The sequence below is a fragment of the Lynx canadensis genome, chromosome F2 (genome assembly GCF_007474595.2).
Source record: "Lynx canadensis isolate LIC74 chromosome F2, mLynCan4.pri.v2, whole genome shotgun sequence".
NCBI lineage: Eukaryota > Metazoa > Chordata > Mammalia > Carnivora > Felidae > Lynx > Lynx canadensis.
Window position 1 is genome coordinate 41,878,702 of NC_044320.2, and position 11,847 is coordinate 41,890,548.

At 39.5% G+C, this 11,847-nt stretch overlaps 1 protein-coding gene across 4 annotated transcripts in view; it reads right to left on the bottom strand.

Moving 5' to 3' along the window:
• The window catches only part of INTS8 (integrator complex subunit 8), a 54,884-nt gene extending 44,472 nt beyond the window's left edge, over positions 1 to 10,412 (bottom strand). For 2 of the 4 annotated variants that reach the window (XM_030303716.1, XM_030303714.1), the window contains exons 1-6: positions 10,142 to 10,412; positions 8,660 to 8,834; positions 6,113 to 6,277; positions 5,714 to 5,785; positions 4,497 to 4,548; positions 2,268 to 2,450 (exon numbers count right to left, since the gene is read on the bottom strand). In XM_030303716.1, the coding sequence (XP_030159576.1) occupies positions 2,268 to 2,450; positions 4,497 to 4,548; positions 5,714 to 5,785; positions 6,113 to 6,277; positions 8,660 to 8,834; positions 10,142 to 10,271 (777 nt within the window). In that variant the 5' untranslated portion in view covers positions 10,272 to 10,412. The remainder of the gene's footprint in view (positions 1 to 2,267; positions 2,451 to 4,496; positions 4,549 to 5,713; positions 5,786 to 6,112; positions 6,278 to 8,659; positions 8,835 to 10,141) is intronic. The other 2 variants (XM_030303715.1, XM_030303717.1) reach the window with 2 other exon arrangements.
• Positions 10,413 to 11,847: the final 1,435 nt, after the last annotated feature.

An 11,847-nucleotide genomic window follows, 5' to 3' on the forward strand; every position in this document is an offset into this window, starting at 1 on the left:
AGGGGGGGGGGGGAGGGAGGGGAAGGGGGAAGGGGGCAAGGGAGGAAGAGGGGGGGGAAAGGGGGAAGGGAAGGGAAGGGGAAGAAGGGGGGAAGGGAAGGGGGGGGAAGGGAAGGGGGGGAAGGGAAGGGAGGGAAGGGAAGGGAAGGGAAGGAAGGAAGGACAGGAAAGGAAAAGAGAAAGAAAAGAGAAAAGAGAAAAGAGAAAAGAGAAAAGAGAAGAAAAGAAAGACAAAGAGAAAGAAAGACAGAAAAAGGATATACAGGTATTTATACACACACAGACATTACAGTTACATGTAATTCCCCTTTCCAGGCAGACAGTACAAGATACCAAAAAGGTATTTTCAAGTATCACTATACTAACATTAAAACAAGGGGGTTTTTTTGTTGTTTTTTTTTTTTTTCAGATTTCTTTTTTAAGAAATCTCTATACCCAAAGTGGGCCTCCAACTTACAACTCTGAGATCAAGAGTCAAATGCTTTACCAACTGAGCCAGCCAAGCACCCCCATTAAAACAAGTTTAAATTCTAGGCATGCCCAGCTGGCTCCATACAGCATGTAACTCCTGATCTCAGGGTATGAGTTTGAGCCCCACATAAATACATAAAACAAGTTTAAATTCTATAATTAAGAGGTAGTTAATAAGTTAAAACAAACAAAAAGCCTGATAACAAAGTTGCCCTGACAGCAAATATTTTTGCTTTTACTGGGAAAAGAATTTAAAGATTTTCCTTTAGAATCAGGTAAATTTTAGTAATGTAAAGAATGTGCTTTAAATATTAATGTGCTGGGAAATAAGTATTGCTGCTAATTTGCCATTCAAGGCACAGAATTAGGACTCAGCTATATAATTAAGAAAGTATTTGATAGTTTACCTAGCACACTGACATGTTTTATTAACAGCTGTTTTGTTTTTCAGATTGTATCACCCACTAGATCGTGAAAATCAGAAACATTACCAATTATTTTTAAATAGACTCTGTGACTACAATATAGTACCATAAACCCTCTTATATGTAAGTTTCACTACTATTTAAAGATGTTCCCAATTGTCAATCCTCATTACTCCTATTCCAACTGTGACTGCCATCTCATCAGGTACTGAAAAAATGATTATCTTCAACTCTACAACCAGCTAATCTGAAAAGGCACCTCCCAACACGTTGTCATAGCTACTTCTGCCCATTTCAGGAATGGGAAACAGTGACTGAAGAAATCAGCAGGTGCCTGGACGGCTCAGTCAGCTAAGCGTCCTACTCTTGATTGTGGCTCAAGTCATGAACTCACAGTCTGTGGAATCGAGCCCCACAACAGGATCTGTGCTATCAGCGCAGAGCTGATTGGAATTCTCTTTCTCTCACCTGCCCCTCTCCTACACGTGCACTCTCAAAAGAAATAAATACACTTAAAAAAAAGAAATCACGCAAGGGGTGCTTGGCTGGCTTAGTCGGTAGAACACGTGACTCTTGATCTCAGGGTTGTGAGCTCAAGCCCCACTTTGGGGGCAGAATTTACTTTAATTAATTAATTTACTTAAAAAAAGAACTGCCTGTTTAAAAACAGAGCATGACGCGCCAACTCCCACAAAGAAGAGAATACAGAATATAAAACACACTATTTTCGTGGCCCTTTTTACGCAGTTTTTGAATATTTTAAAATTTGTTATACCTAAGTTTCTCTGCTAAAAAGTGAGGAAGATGTAATATACACGTTAAAAAAGAGAGAGATCTCAGAGAGTTTACAATCCAGCGGAAAAAAAGACAACACAAATACGCAGTATCTCACAACAATATCAACTGAAAGCTGTCAAAGGAACTAGAGCCCAGAGTTACAGAACCACCTTCAATGAAGACCCTTGAAAAACTAGTTATTTTCTCTAGGGGCCAACATTTTTCAAAGTCTAGCATAGTATCTGTTTTGGGGTTCAGGGTTTTTTTTGGTTTAATTATCTAACAATATGAATGAACTGTAGAATTGTTTACACACTCACTGCATTCTCAGTATTCAGAGTCTGTTTCTTAAACACAATTGGGAAACTATCTCAGAGACCATAAATCAAATGGAATTTCCCTTCCATTCCTTTCAGGAAAATTTCAAGTGAAGTCATAAAATTTACAAATTAATTATGAGTCAAAATTTTAATAGCATCTTAAGTCAAAAATCAAAAAGACAAAGGGAGGAATTCTAATTAAAAATACTAGAATGACCTCATGTAAGATTTTCTAAAACTTTGCCATGCATTGATTGAATACTGAAATAAGTACCTGGCACTGCATCTCCTCAGTTCTGATTTTCAATCCAGCAGTAGAACTCTCAGTTTCTCCATTTACCATGCCTGGCTCCATTGCCAACAAATCTAGTGTTCTCATTGTGTGGACATAAAGATCCTTGTCTAATTTAAGGGCTGCCTCTAGTACCAAAATAGAATCAGAAGCTTGCTCTTTTAGCTACAAAAATTCAATAAACAAATTATTAAAATACAAACATCACAGAAAACTAACCAAAATATATACACAGGACACTCAATAACTTGGTGTACTAAGCTATTAAAAAAATTTAACACAGCAAGAGTGCAATTAAATCTGTTGAAATAGTTAAATTTTTAAAAATACAGTAAAAGTTCCTATTTAGAAATTAGAAAATACAAAGTAGAAAAGGTACCTTTTTATTTATTTATTTTTTTACAAAAAAAAGATAAAAGTGCTCTAAAGATTTGCTTCCACTGATTTATTCAAGAAATGTTTATATGCATCAATGTGTCAGCCACCGTTTTAGTAGGCACTAGTAACAAAAATAAAATGATGCAGGGTTTTTTTTCTCCACATTCAAAATACTACAGCATAATGGGGCGCCTCGGTGGCTCAGTCGGTTAAGGGTCCTGGACTCTTGATTATAGCTCAGGCCATGATCTTGTGGTTGTGAGTCAAGCCCTGCATCAGGCTCTGTGCTGACAGAGGCTCTCTCCCTCTCTCTCTGCCCCTCCACTTGCTCTATGTCTCACAAAAAATATAAATAAGCATTCAAAATACTACAGCACATTAACTTTATATAAATATAGAATGTTTCTCTCCTCTCCCAGCCACTAGACTTTACACAGTGTTTCTGGTGCACTGTAGGTGTCATGGAATTACAGAGATCATTTTTAAATTATGGAAACTGCCACATTTCCACTTTTATATTAACTACATTAAAAAAATAACTGCTACAGGGGTGCCTGGGTGTCTCAGTCGGTTGGGCGTCCAACTCCCGGTTTTGGCTCAGGTCATAATCTTTTGGGTTTATGAGATCAAGCCCTGTGTGAGGCTCTGCGCTGACAGCATGGAGCCTGCATGGGATTCTCTATCTCCCTCTCTCTGCCCCTCCGTTGCTCACACTTTCTCTCTCAAAACAAGTTAACTTAAAAAAAATTATTTTAAACAATAACTACTGTATTTTTGTGACTGCAAAGTAATTTAAAAAAAATTTTTTTTATGTTTATTTAGTTTTTGAGAGACAGGACGCGTGGTGGAGGGGCAGAGAGACAGGGAGACACAGAATCGGAAGCAGGCTCCAGGTTCTGAGCTGTCAGCGCAGAGCCTGATGCGGGGCTCGAACTCACAGACCAGGAGATCATGACCTGAGCCGAAGTTGGACACTCAACCGACTGAGCCACCCAGGCGCCCCTGCAAAAGTAATTTTAAAATATAATACATGTGGGGGGGGGGAGGGGAAAGTGGCTGATGGGCGTGGAGGAGGGCACCTGCTGGGATGAGCACTGGGTGTTGTATGGAAACCAATTTGACAATAAATTTCATAAAATAAAAAAATAAAATAACATAAAATAAAATAAAATAACATAAAATAGAATAACATAACATAAAATAACATAACAAAATAAAACATAACATAACATAACATAAAATAACATAACATAAAATAACATAACATAAAATAACAACATAAAATAACAACATAAAATAACAACATAAAATAACAAAATAAGATAAAATAACATAAGATAACATAACATAAAATAACGTAAAATAAAACATAAAGTAAAATAAAACATAACATAAAATAACATAAAGTAAAATAACAAAATCACATAACATAAAACAACAGAACATAAAATAACATAAAATAAAATAACATAAAATAACATAAAATAAAATAAAATAAAATAACATAATATAAAATGAAGTCTTTGTTGTAAAGAAAAATAAAATAAAATCTATGTTAATTATAAAATTTTGGGGAAAAAATATGAAGATATCATCTGTAACTGTGATTTCTCTTATCTGCTAAAGTATAAAAATTGGACAACAGAATTGGTGGTAAAGCACTACACTGAAAAGCTGTATGATTTACAATTGTTACCAAACTATGTTCCAACAATAAAAACCTATACATCACTGCTTCCAGACCCTGCCAACTCTTGCATATCTAAGGTTAGAGGAAGCATGTGAACATGCTCTGAATGCACCCCAAAATGTGTAACTGATGCTGATACTCACTACTTTCAAAATATTTTCTGTTAGTTCTTTCTCCTGTTGCATCTGATTCATGCTAAAAGAGAAAAGATTGAGAAGTATTTAACATTTTTCAAGACTAAAAATTCTAAACTTTAGAGCATCATTCTTCAAAATGAGGCAGAATTTAAACAAAAATGGTAATACTACTTCTTTTCACTCTTGAAAAAACAAAAACTCAATTATGATGTTCATTTACCATTATTTTTTCATTTTCTTTGTGTTGAAAAAACAAAAACAAAACCCTCGATTTAAGACTAAACCTTATTGGCAGCAAAAGCTCATTTCTATCAAGTTAGAAACTATGCTCTCTAGCTCCAAATCTGGGTAAGCTACTAACCTAGAATGTAAGAGTTAGGTTTAGGGGTGCCTGAGTGGCTCAGTTGGTTAAGCATCCAACTTTGGCTCAGGTCACGTCCTCGTGGTCCACAGATTTGAGCCCCATGTGAGACTCTGTGCTGAAGCTCAGAGCCTGGAGCCTACTTCAAATTCTGTGTCTCCTTCTCTGTCTCTGCCCCTCCCCTGCCCGTGCGCTCTCAAAAATAAACATTAAAAAAAATTGTAAGAATTAGGTTTAAAACTCCACAGATGATAACTCTGGTAATTTTTCGTATTCTAAACTAATTTTACATATTAAAACAATTTCCCTACATACAGAACAAATATAACTTCATGTAAATTTAATTAAATGAAAAAAATCTTAATACTTTGGAGCAGGGGAATTAACACTAAGATGAAAGGCACAAGTCACAATGCATTCCTTTTTCCAGAGCTCTCTACTATAGATATCCAGAGCACTGCCTGATTCTGTCACCCTTCTAACTCCCCAAACCTACCTGCACGTAGGCCTTGTGCCCTCCTCTAACTCTACTCTTCTGGTACCAGAGGTTATTAGAAACATGCAAATAAAATTTTTTTAATTCTTTTTTTTTTTTTTTTCAACGTTTATTTATTTTTGGGACAGAGAGAGACACAGCATGAACGGGGGAGAGGCAGAAAGAGAGGGAGACACAGAATCGGAAACAGGCTCCAGGCTCTGAGCCATCAGCCCAGAGCCTGACGCGGGGCTCGAACTCCCAGACCGCGAGATCGTGACCTGGCTGAAGTCGGACGCTTAACCGACTGTGCCACCCAGGCGCCCCAAAATTTTTTTAATTCTGATGACAAAAAGTGTCAACCAAGGGTCCCATCTGCCGACTTACACACTTAACTGAGGAGGTCCAGGTTTGGCCTGCTTGACAGGAAAACTGCTTTGAACAATTGTCCTAATTGCCCTGAAGAACAGACAAGAAAAAGAAAATTTAACACATTGCAAATGTCACTTAAATTATTTTTTAAGTACTACTTAGAACATTTGTTATTATTAATTAGCTGAACTTTTATTCGATATGTAATAAAACCTTCATAAATCATCCACATTTTTATCAGAATGCTTTTCTCATATATGCAGTCATAATTTTCTCTACCATCAGACTCCCAGTTTCCAAGATCCTCCAAGAGCTCTCCAGGGTATAGGGGAGCCTTAAAAGCACATCCCTGAAAGCCAGAGGGCAATTACACACAGGCTGCCCAACACATTTGAGGTCTATGAAAAAATTTACCATCTATTGTAGAGAAGGATAGCCATGGCAGTGGTCGGAGGTAAAGTGGCCAGATCCATATCCACATGCTTTGTCCCAGGAGGAACTTTACTGATGCACAGCAGTTCATTTAGCAGCATATTCAATACTGGAACAGACAAACTTAAAGAAACAAAAGGTACACATCTGCATAAGAAGCATAAAATACACAATTCAGTATTTTCACTGAAAATAATTACATTGTTAAAGGACTAAATCTGAGGCTATTTTATTAATCTGTCTCAACAACTTGTATGAAAATATTAAATTTCAGGGGTGCCTGGGTGGCTCAGTTGGTTAAGCATCCAACTCCTGATTTCAGCTCAGGTCATGATCTCAAGCATGGTTCATGAGATCAAGCCCTGCATTGCCTGCTTGGGATTCTCGCTCCCTCTCTGCCTCCAAATGAACCTTTAAAAAAATACTACGTTTTTAAAGATTTTTAAAATTTTCTTTATGAAAACAACTTAAACATACACAAAAGCAGTCAGAATATAATGAACCCCCATGTGCCCATCATCTAGTTTCAACAATTATGGACTGATGGCTAATATGCTTTCATCTCTACTCTTGCTCACTTCCTCCCCTTCCCATACTATCATAAAGCAAATTTTTAACATTAAATCATTTCTTCCGTGTTTCAGAATTGATCTCAAAAAATTAATTCAACAGTGGCACTTGGCTGGCTCAGTCAGAAGGGCATGCAACTTGATCTTGGGGTTGTGAGTTTGAGCCCCACGTTGGGTGTAGAGTTTACTTAAATAAAACTTTTAAAACATTAACTCAATATAGTCACTGTATTAATTTCACATCTAAATATATTTCAGTTGGGGGTGCCTGGGTAGCTCAGTTAAGCTTCTGACTTCAGCACAGATCATGATATCACAGTTTATGAGTTCAAGCCCCACACAGGGCTCTCTGCTGTCAGCACAGAACCTGCTTCAGATCCTCTGTCCCTTTCTCTCTCTCTCTCCTCTGCTTGTTCTCTCTCTCAAAAAAATAAGTAAAAATAAACTTAGAAAGTCTTATGGGGCATCTGGGTGGCTCAGTTGGTTAAGCGTCCAACTTCAGCTCAGGTCATGATCTCAAGGTTTATGCGTTCAAGCCCTGCATCGGGCTGTCTGCTGTCAGCACAGAGCCAGCTTCAGATCCTGTCCTCTCTATCTGCCCCCCCCCCCCCCACACACACATTCTTTCTCAAAAATAAACATTAAAAAAGTTTTAAATACCTTACAAAAAGTTTTCAGTTGCTTAGCAAATACCCCAGTGTTCAATTTCCAACTGCATCATTTACATCATACTTTTTGGGTCCACATTACTACCTCTTGACAGGCCTCAAGTCTATTAATGTATAGCCTCACCTTAAAGAATTCTTTAATCTGGAGAAGGGTGGTGAAAACAAAGTGTTTAAACACTACCAGTGAGAACGTGAACTAGTACAACTCTCTTGGAATGCAATCTGGCAGTATACATCATGGGATTTAAAAATGTTTATACCACCTGAGTCAGCAACTTAATAATCTGTACTAAGGATGTAACCAAAAACTCAGATGAAATTTAATGACAAAGGTATTTAAGGCTCTGTGATTTATTAAAATTAAAAAGTAGAAACAAACTAAACATCAATGGAAGACAGTTAATCAATTATCCACATGATGGAATTATCTCCAAAAAACAAAATGGGGAAATGTTCATGTTACTGTTATATGGGAAAAAAAGAAACAAAGAAATCACAACAGTGTATACAGGTTAGGGTATGATCACAACTTTGTTTAAAAATATAGGAAGAAGGATGCCTGGCTGGCTGTCAGTAGAGCATCCAACTACCGATCTCAGGGTTAGGAGTTTGGACCCCACAGTGGGTATAAAGAGTACTTCTAAAAAATAGAAAAACAACAAAAACTACACAAAAATGTTAAAAGTACTTGTCTCCCTCCTCTATTATTTCTGATTTCTGAATTTTACGAGGTACTTTTTTTTGTTTTTTTAAGTAGGCTCCATGCCCAATGTGGAGCCCAATGTGTGGCTTGAACTCATGACCCTAAAACCAAGACCTGAGCTGAGATCAAGAGTCAGATGCTTAACCATCTGAGCCACCCAGATGCCCTTACAAGGAGTTCTTTTAAAATTGTGAGGGGGTGCTTGGATGGCTCAGTGTGTTGAGCATCCAACTCGATTTTGGCTCAGGTCACGGTCCCAGCGTCATGGGATCGAGCCCCACATCAGGCTCTGTGCTGACAGCTCGGAGCCTGGAGCCTGCTTCAGATTCTGACTCCGTCTCTCTCTGAGCCTCCCCTGCTTGTGCGCTCTCTCTCAAAAATAAACAAACAAAAAAATGAAAAGGTGATTTAAATTCACATAACATTCAAATACTTTTTTATACCTTTTGAAAAACAGGTGCATATATTACCAGGAACATACAGAAATATAAGTTGCATTTTAAGGGCTGGTATCAGAAAAGCATATATAAAAATAAAACAAAAAATCTAAATAGTATTTCAAAATAAATTTCTTTTAAATCTTGTATACCTTTTCTCTAATATGTCTAAGTCCCACTTCAGATGTGCAGCAACTTTAAGAGCAAGTAGCTTTAAAATACGATTTCTCTTGTTATCAGGTGGAGGCTGCACCTGGTTTTGTTCATTTACTGAAGGTTTGGAAGCCTGTTCCAAAAACTGAACAATAAGTTGAACTGGTGCAGGATCTAGGGTTTAAAAGAAAATAAATTTAACTTTAACTTTCAATTACAAAGATGCGAAAGGTTTCACTATACTGGCTTTTGGCCACAAAAAAAAATCCCAACAGCTGTGTAGTTATGATGACTAAGGAATATGATTTATAAGAGTGCCTAGGGATTACATGAAAGATCAGGAAGGGTGGTAAGTAAGGAGGAAGGGTGGTACGTAAGGAGAAAGGGTTAACAGAATCATGAAGAAGAAAACACTTTAGAAGTAAGAACATGATGACTATAGATTTCCAGTTTAGCAAATAACCAATATCAATTAGAGGAAAGAGAACAGAGATGTCATCTTTGGAATTACTGTTTTAACAATTAGTGCGACCTGCATCAAATTACCTCTCTGCACCTGTTTCCATCAATGCAAATAGAGAATACCACCACCTACCTGTGATTATGAACACCGAATTAAATGAGATAACAGATGTGAAGTATTAAGCATGGCACCCAGAACATTCAATAAATATGAAAAGCAAAGAATTAAAAGAACATAACATCATACAGGTGGTAAAACTGCTTGAATGAAACCACTAACTTCTCCCACAGTTGTCTCCATCAGTTAAGGCTAACATAGATTCAACAAGCTACATCTGGATTTGAACTGTATCAGCAAAATACTATTCAAGAAACTTACCTGGTCATACCAGTACCTCTTTCCAGAAATGCCTGCCGTTTCTCTCCTTCTCTAACAGCACCCACTAATTGGGATATTAATCATGATCATCATTAAACAACCATGTTACAAATGTATAACATTCCCTGCTCTCGGAGGTTTTCTCCTTTTAATTTATAGACCAACTTGGGGGAAAAAAATAATTAGGAGTCGGTAAAATCCCCTCGTTGAGAAACAAAACATTTAAATAAGAACCTAAAATATAAAGAATTAGCATCAGGATCAGCACTAGAACAGCAATTACTCTCCGTCTCTAAATTGATCACAGCCCGGAGTTCTGTAGGGGTGTGTCAAATCCAGCCTCCCCGACGCACTCAATCTCACAAGACCACCTCGAAGGAGCTAAAACCGCAAACGGTAAAAGGACCAAAGGGGAGGGAAGCGGGAGGGCCTTTGTTTTGCGTTTTTAAACCCTTCTCGGCGGTGCCCCCGCACTGGGATGCTTAATGTTTAGCGAGGGAACCCCGCCAGAGCTTGGCTCGAATTCGCGCCTCCTGGGCCCCCAGCTATGTGGCCGAGGAGGCGCGGGTCCTGAGAGCCCGGCCAGCCAGGTGCCGGTGGACGGGTCCCGCTTCCCTCCGGGTGTAGGCGCCGCGCTTACCCGGGCAGGGCTTGCGCAGATGTTTCTCCAGCAGCGACTCCTCTAGCAGGAACTCGAACCAGCAGGTCTGCGGCGGGGTGCAGGGCCGGCTGGAGGTGGCTGCCTCCCGGTCCGCCGCCTCCGCGCTCATCCTGCCCCCGCCGCCGGTACCCCCAGGGACGCTTCCCGGCTCCAACCTGACACTCGGACGCGAACCACGGGCCGGCGATTTGCGGAACCTCAGCGGGCGAGGCCCAGCTCAGAGCGTCTCGGAAACCCACACAACCCAAAATGGCGGCGGGGCCCAGCCTGAGCTGAGGGACCTAAGTCCGCCTCCCTGCGCCAGCGCCGCGCCTCCGGACCAATCGTTGTTCGATTTGTAGAGAAAGAGGGCGGGGCCAATCCGTAAATAACGCCTCGTCCTGGTTGCCATAGGAGACGTCTAGCAAAGAAGCTGGATCGCCAGTGGCGTTTCCCCTTTTCCTGGGGGATTCTCAGCGAGAAAATGGAACAGTCTCATCTACGATTACAGTGGACCTCGATGTTCTCATAAAAGACAGCGAACACTACATGTTTAAACGTGATCCAGACAAAGCTCGTCTTCTTCGGTGCTTTAATTTCCCTATTTCCATTTTCTAGATTTCTTTGCACTTAGGTCCTCTAGGCGGAGGCGCCCTGCTGTCTTGGGCACCTGCGCCCCAATCCCCTTCCTCGAAGGATGAGAATGATGGCCCAGCTTTCCTGTTATTTTTCAGGGTCATCTCTCAATATTTAGCGCCTAATTAATCCTTTTGATATACCAGCTAGGGATATTGTTAACCCCATTTTACTTTTACCTCCATTTTGTAATATTCTTGTGTTTTTTAATTACCAATTAAAAGAGGAAAAAGTGTATTCAAAGATGGTGCACACGCCCTAAGAGTGTGGACTCTAGGTTAAGCTATTTAACCTCGCTGGACCTTTGTTTCCATATTTGTGCTTTATCTTGGGATTGATAAGAAAATTCAAGGCGGAGCTTGAGATAATACAGGTAAATGAATTAATATAGTTCAGCTTTTTATTATTTTTTTTTTAAATTTTTTTTTCAACGTTTATTTATTTTTGGGACAGAGAGAGACAGAGCATGAACGGGCGAGGGGCAGAGAGAGAGGGAGACACAGAATCGGAAACAGGCTCCAGGCTCTGAGCCATCAGCCCAGAGCCCGACGCGGGGCTCGAACTCACGGACCGCGAGATCGTGACCTGGCTGAAGTCGGACGCTTAACCGACTGCGCCACCCAGGCGCCCCTAGTTCAGCTTTTTAGACAAGGCCTGGCGTCTAGAAGCATTGATAAATATTACCTGATCTCATATAGTGCTGTTTTTGCAAATTATTTTCATACACGAGTCTAATTTTCTCCCATAAACAAACTCATTACACACCTTTTAACCAATGAAGAAACTGAGGTTTCAGAGTTATCATTTGCCCAAGATTTCCCAACAAAGAAGGGACTAAACCACAGCTTTGATGAACTTTCAGTTGTACCCAGGCTGCTTCCACCATAGGATAGATAGCAAGTACAAGATCAATCACTTATGGTCTTTTCCAGAATGAAGAAGGAAGGCATTCACAAGTTTTAAGAAAAATAAATGGAAGTAACTCCTCCCTAAGTGAAAGTAAATCCAAATGCTTCAGTGGCAATCATTGCCTTATTCTCTTCCTGCTCAGTCCTCTTTCTGGGCTGTGT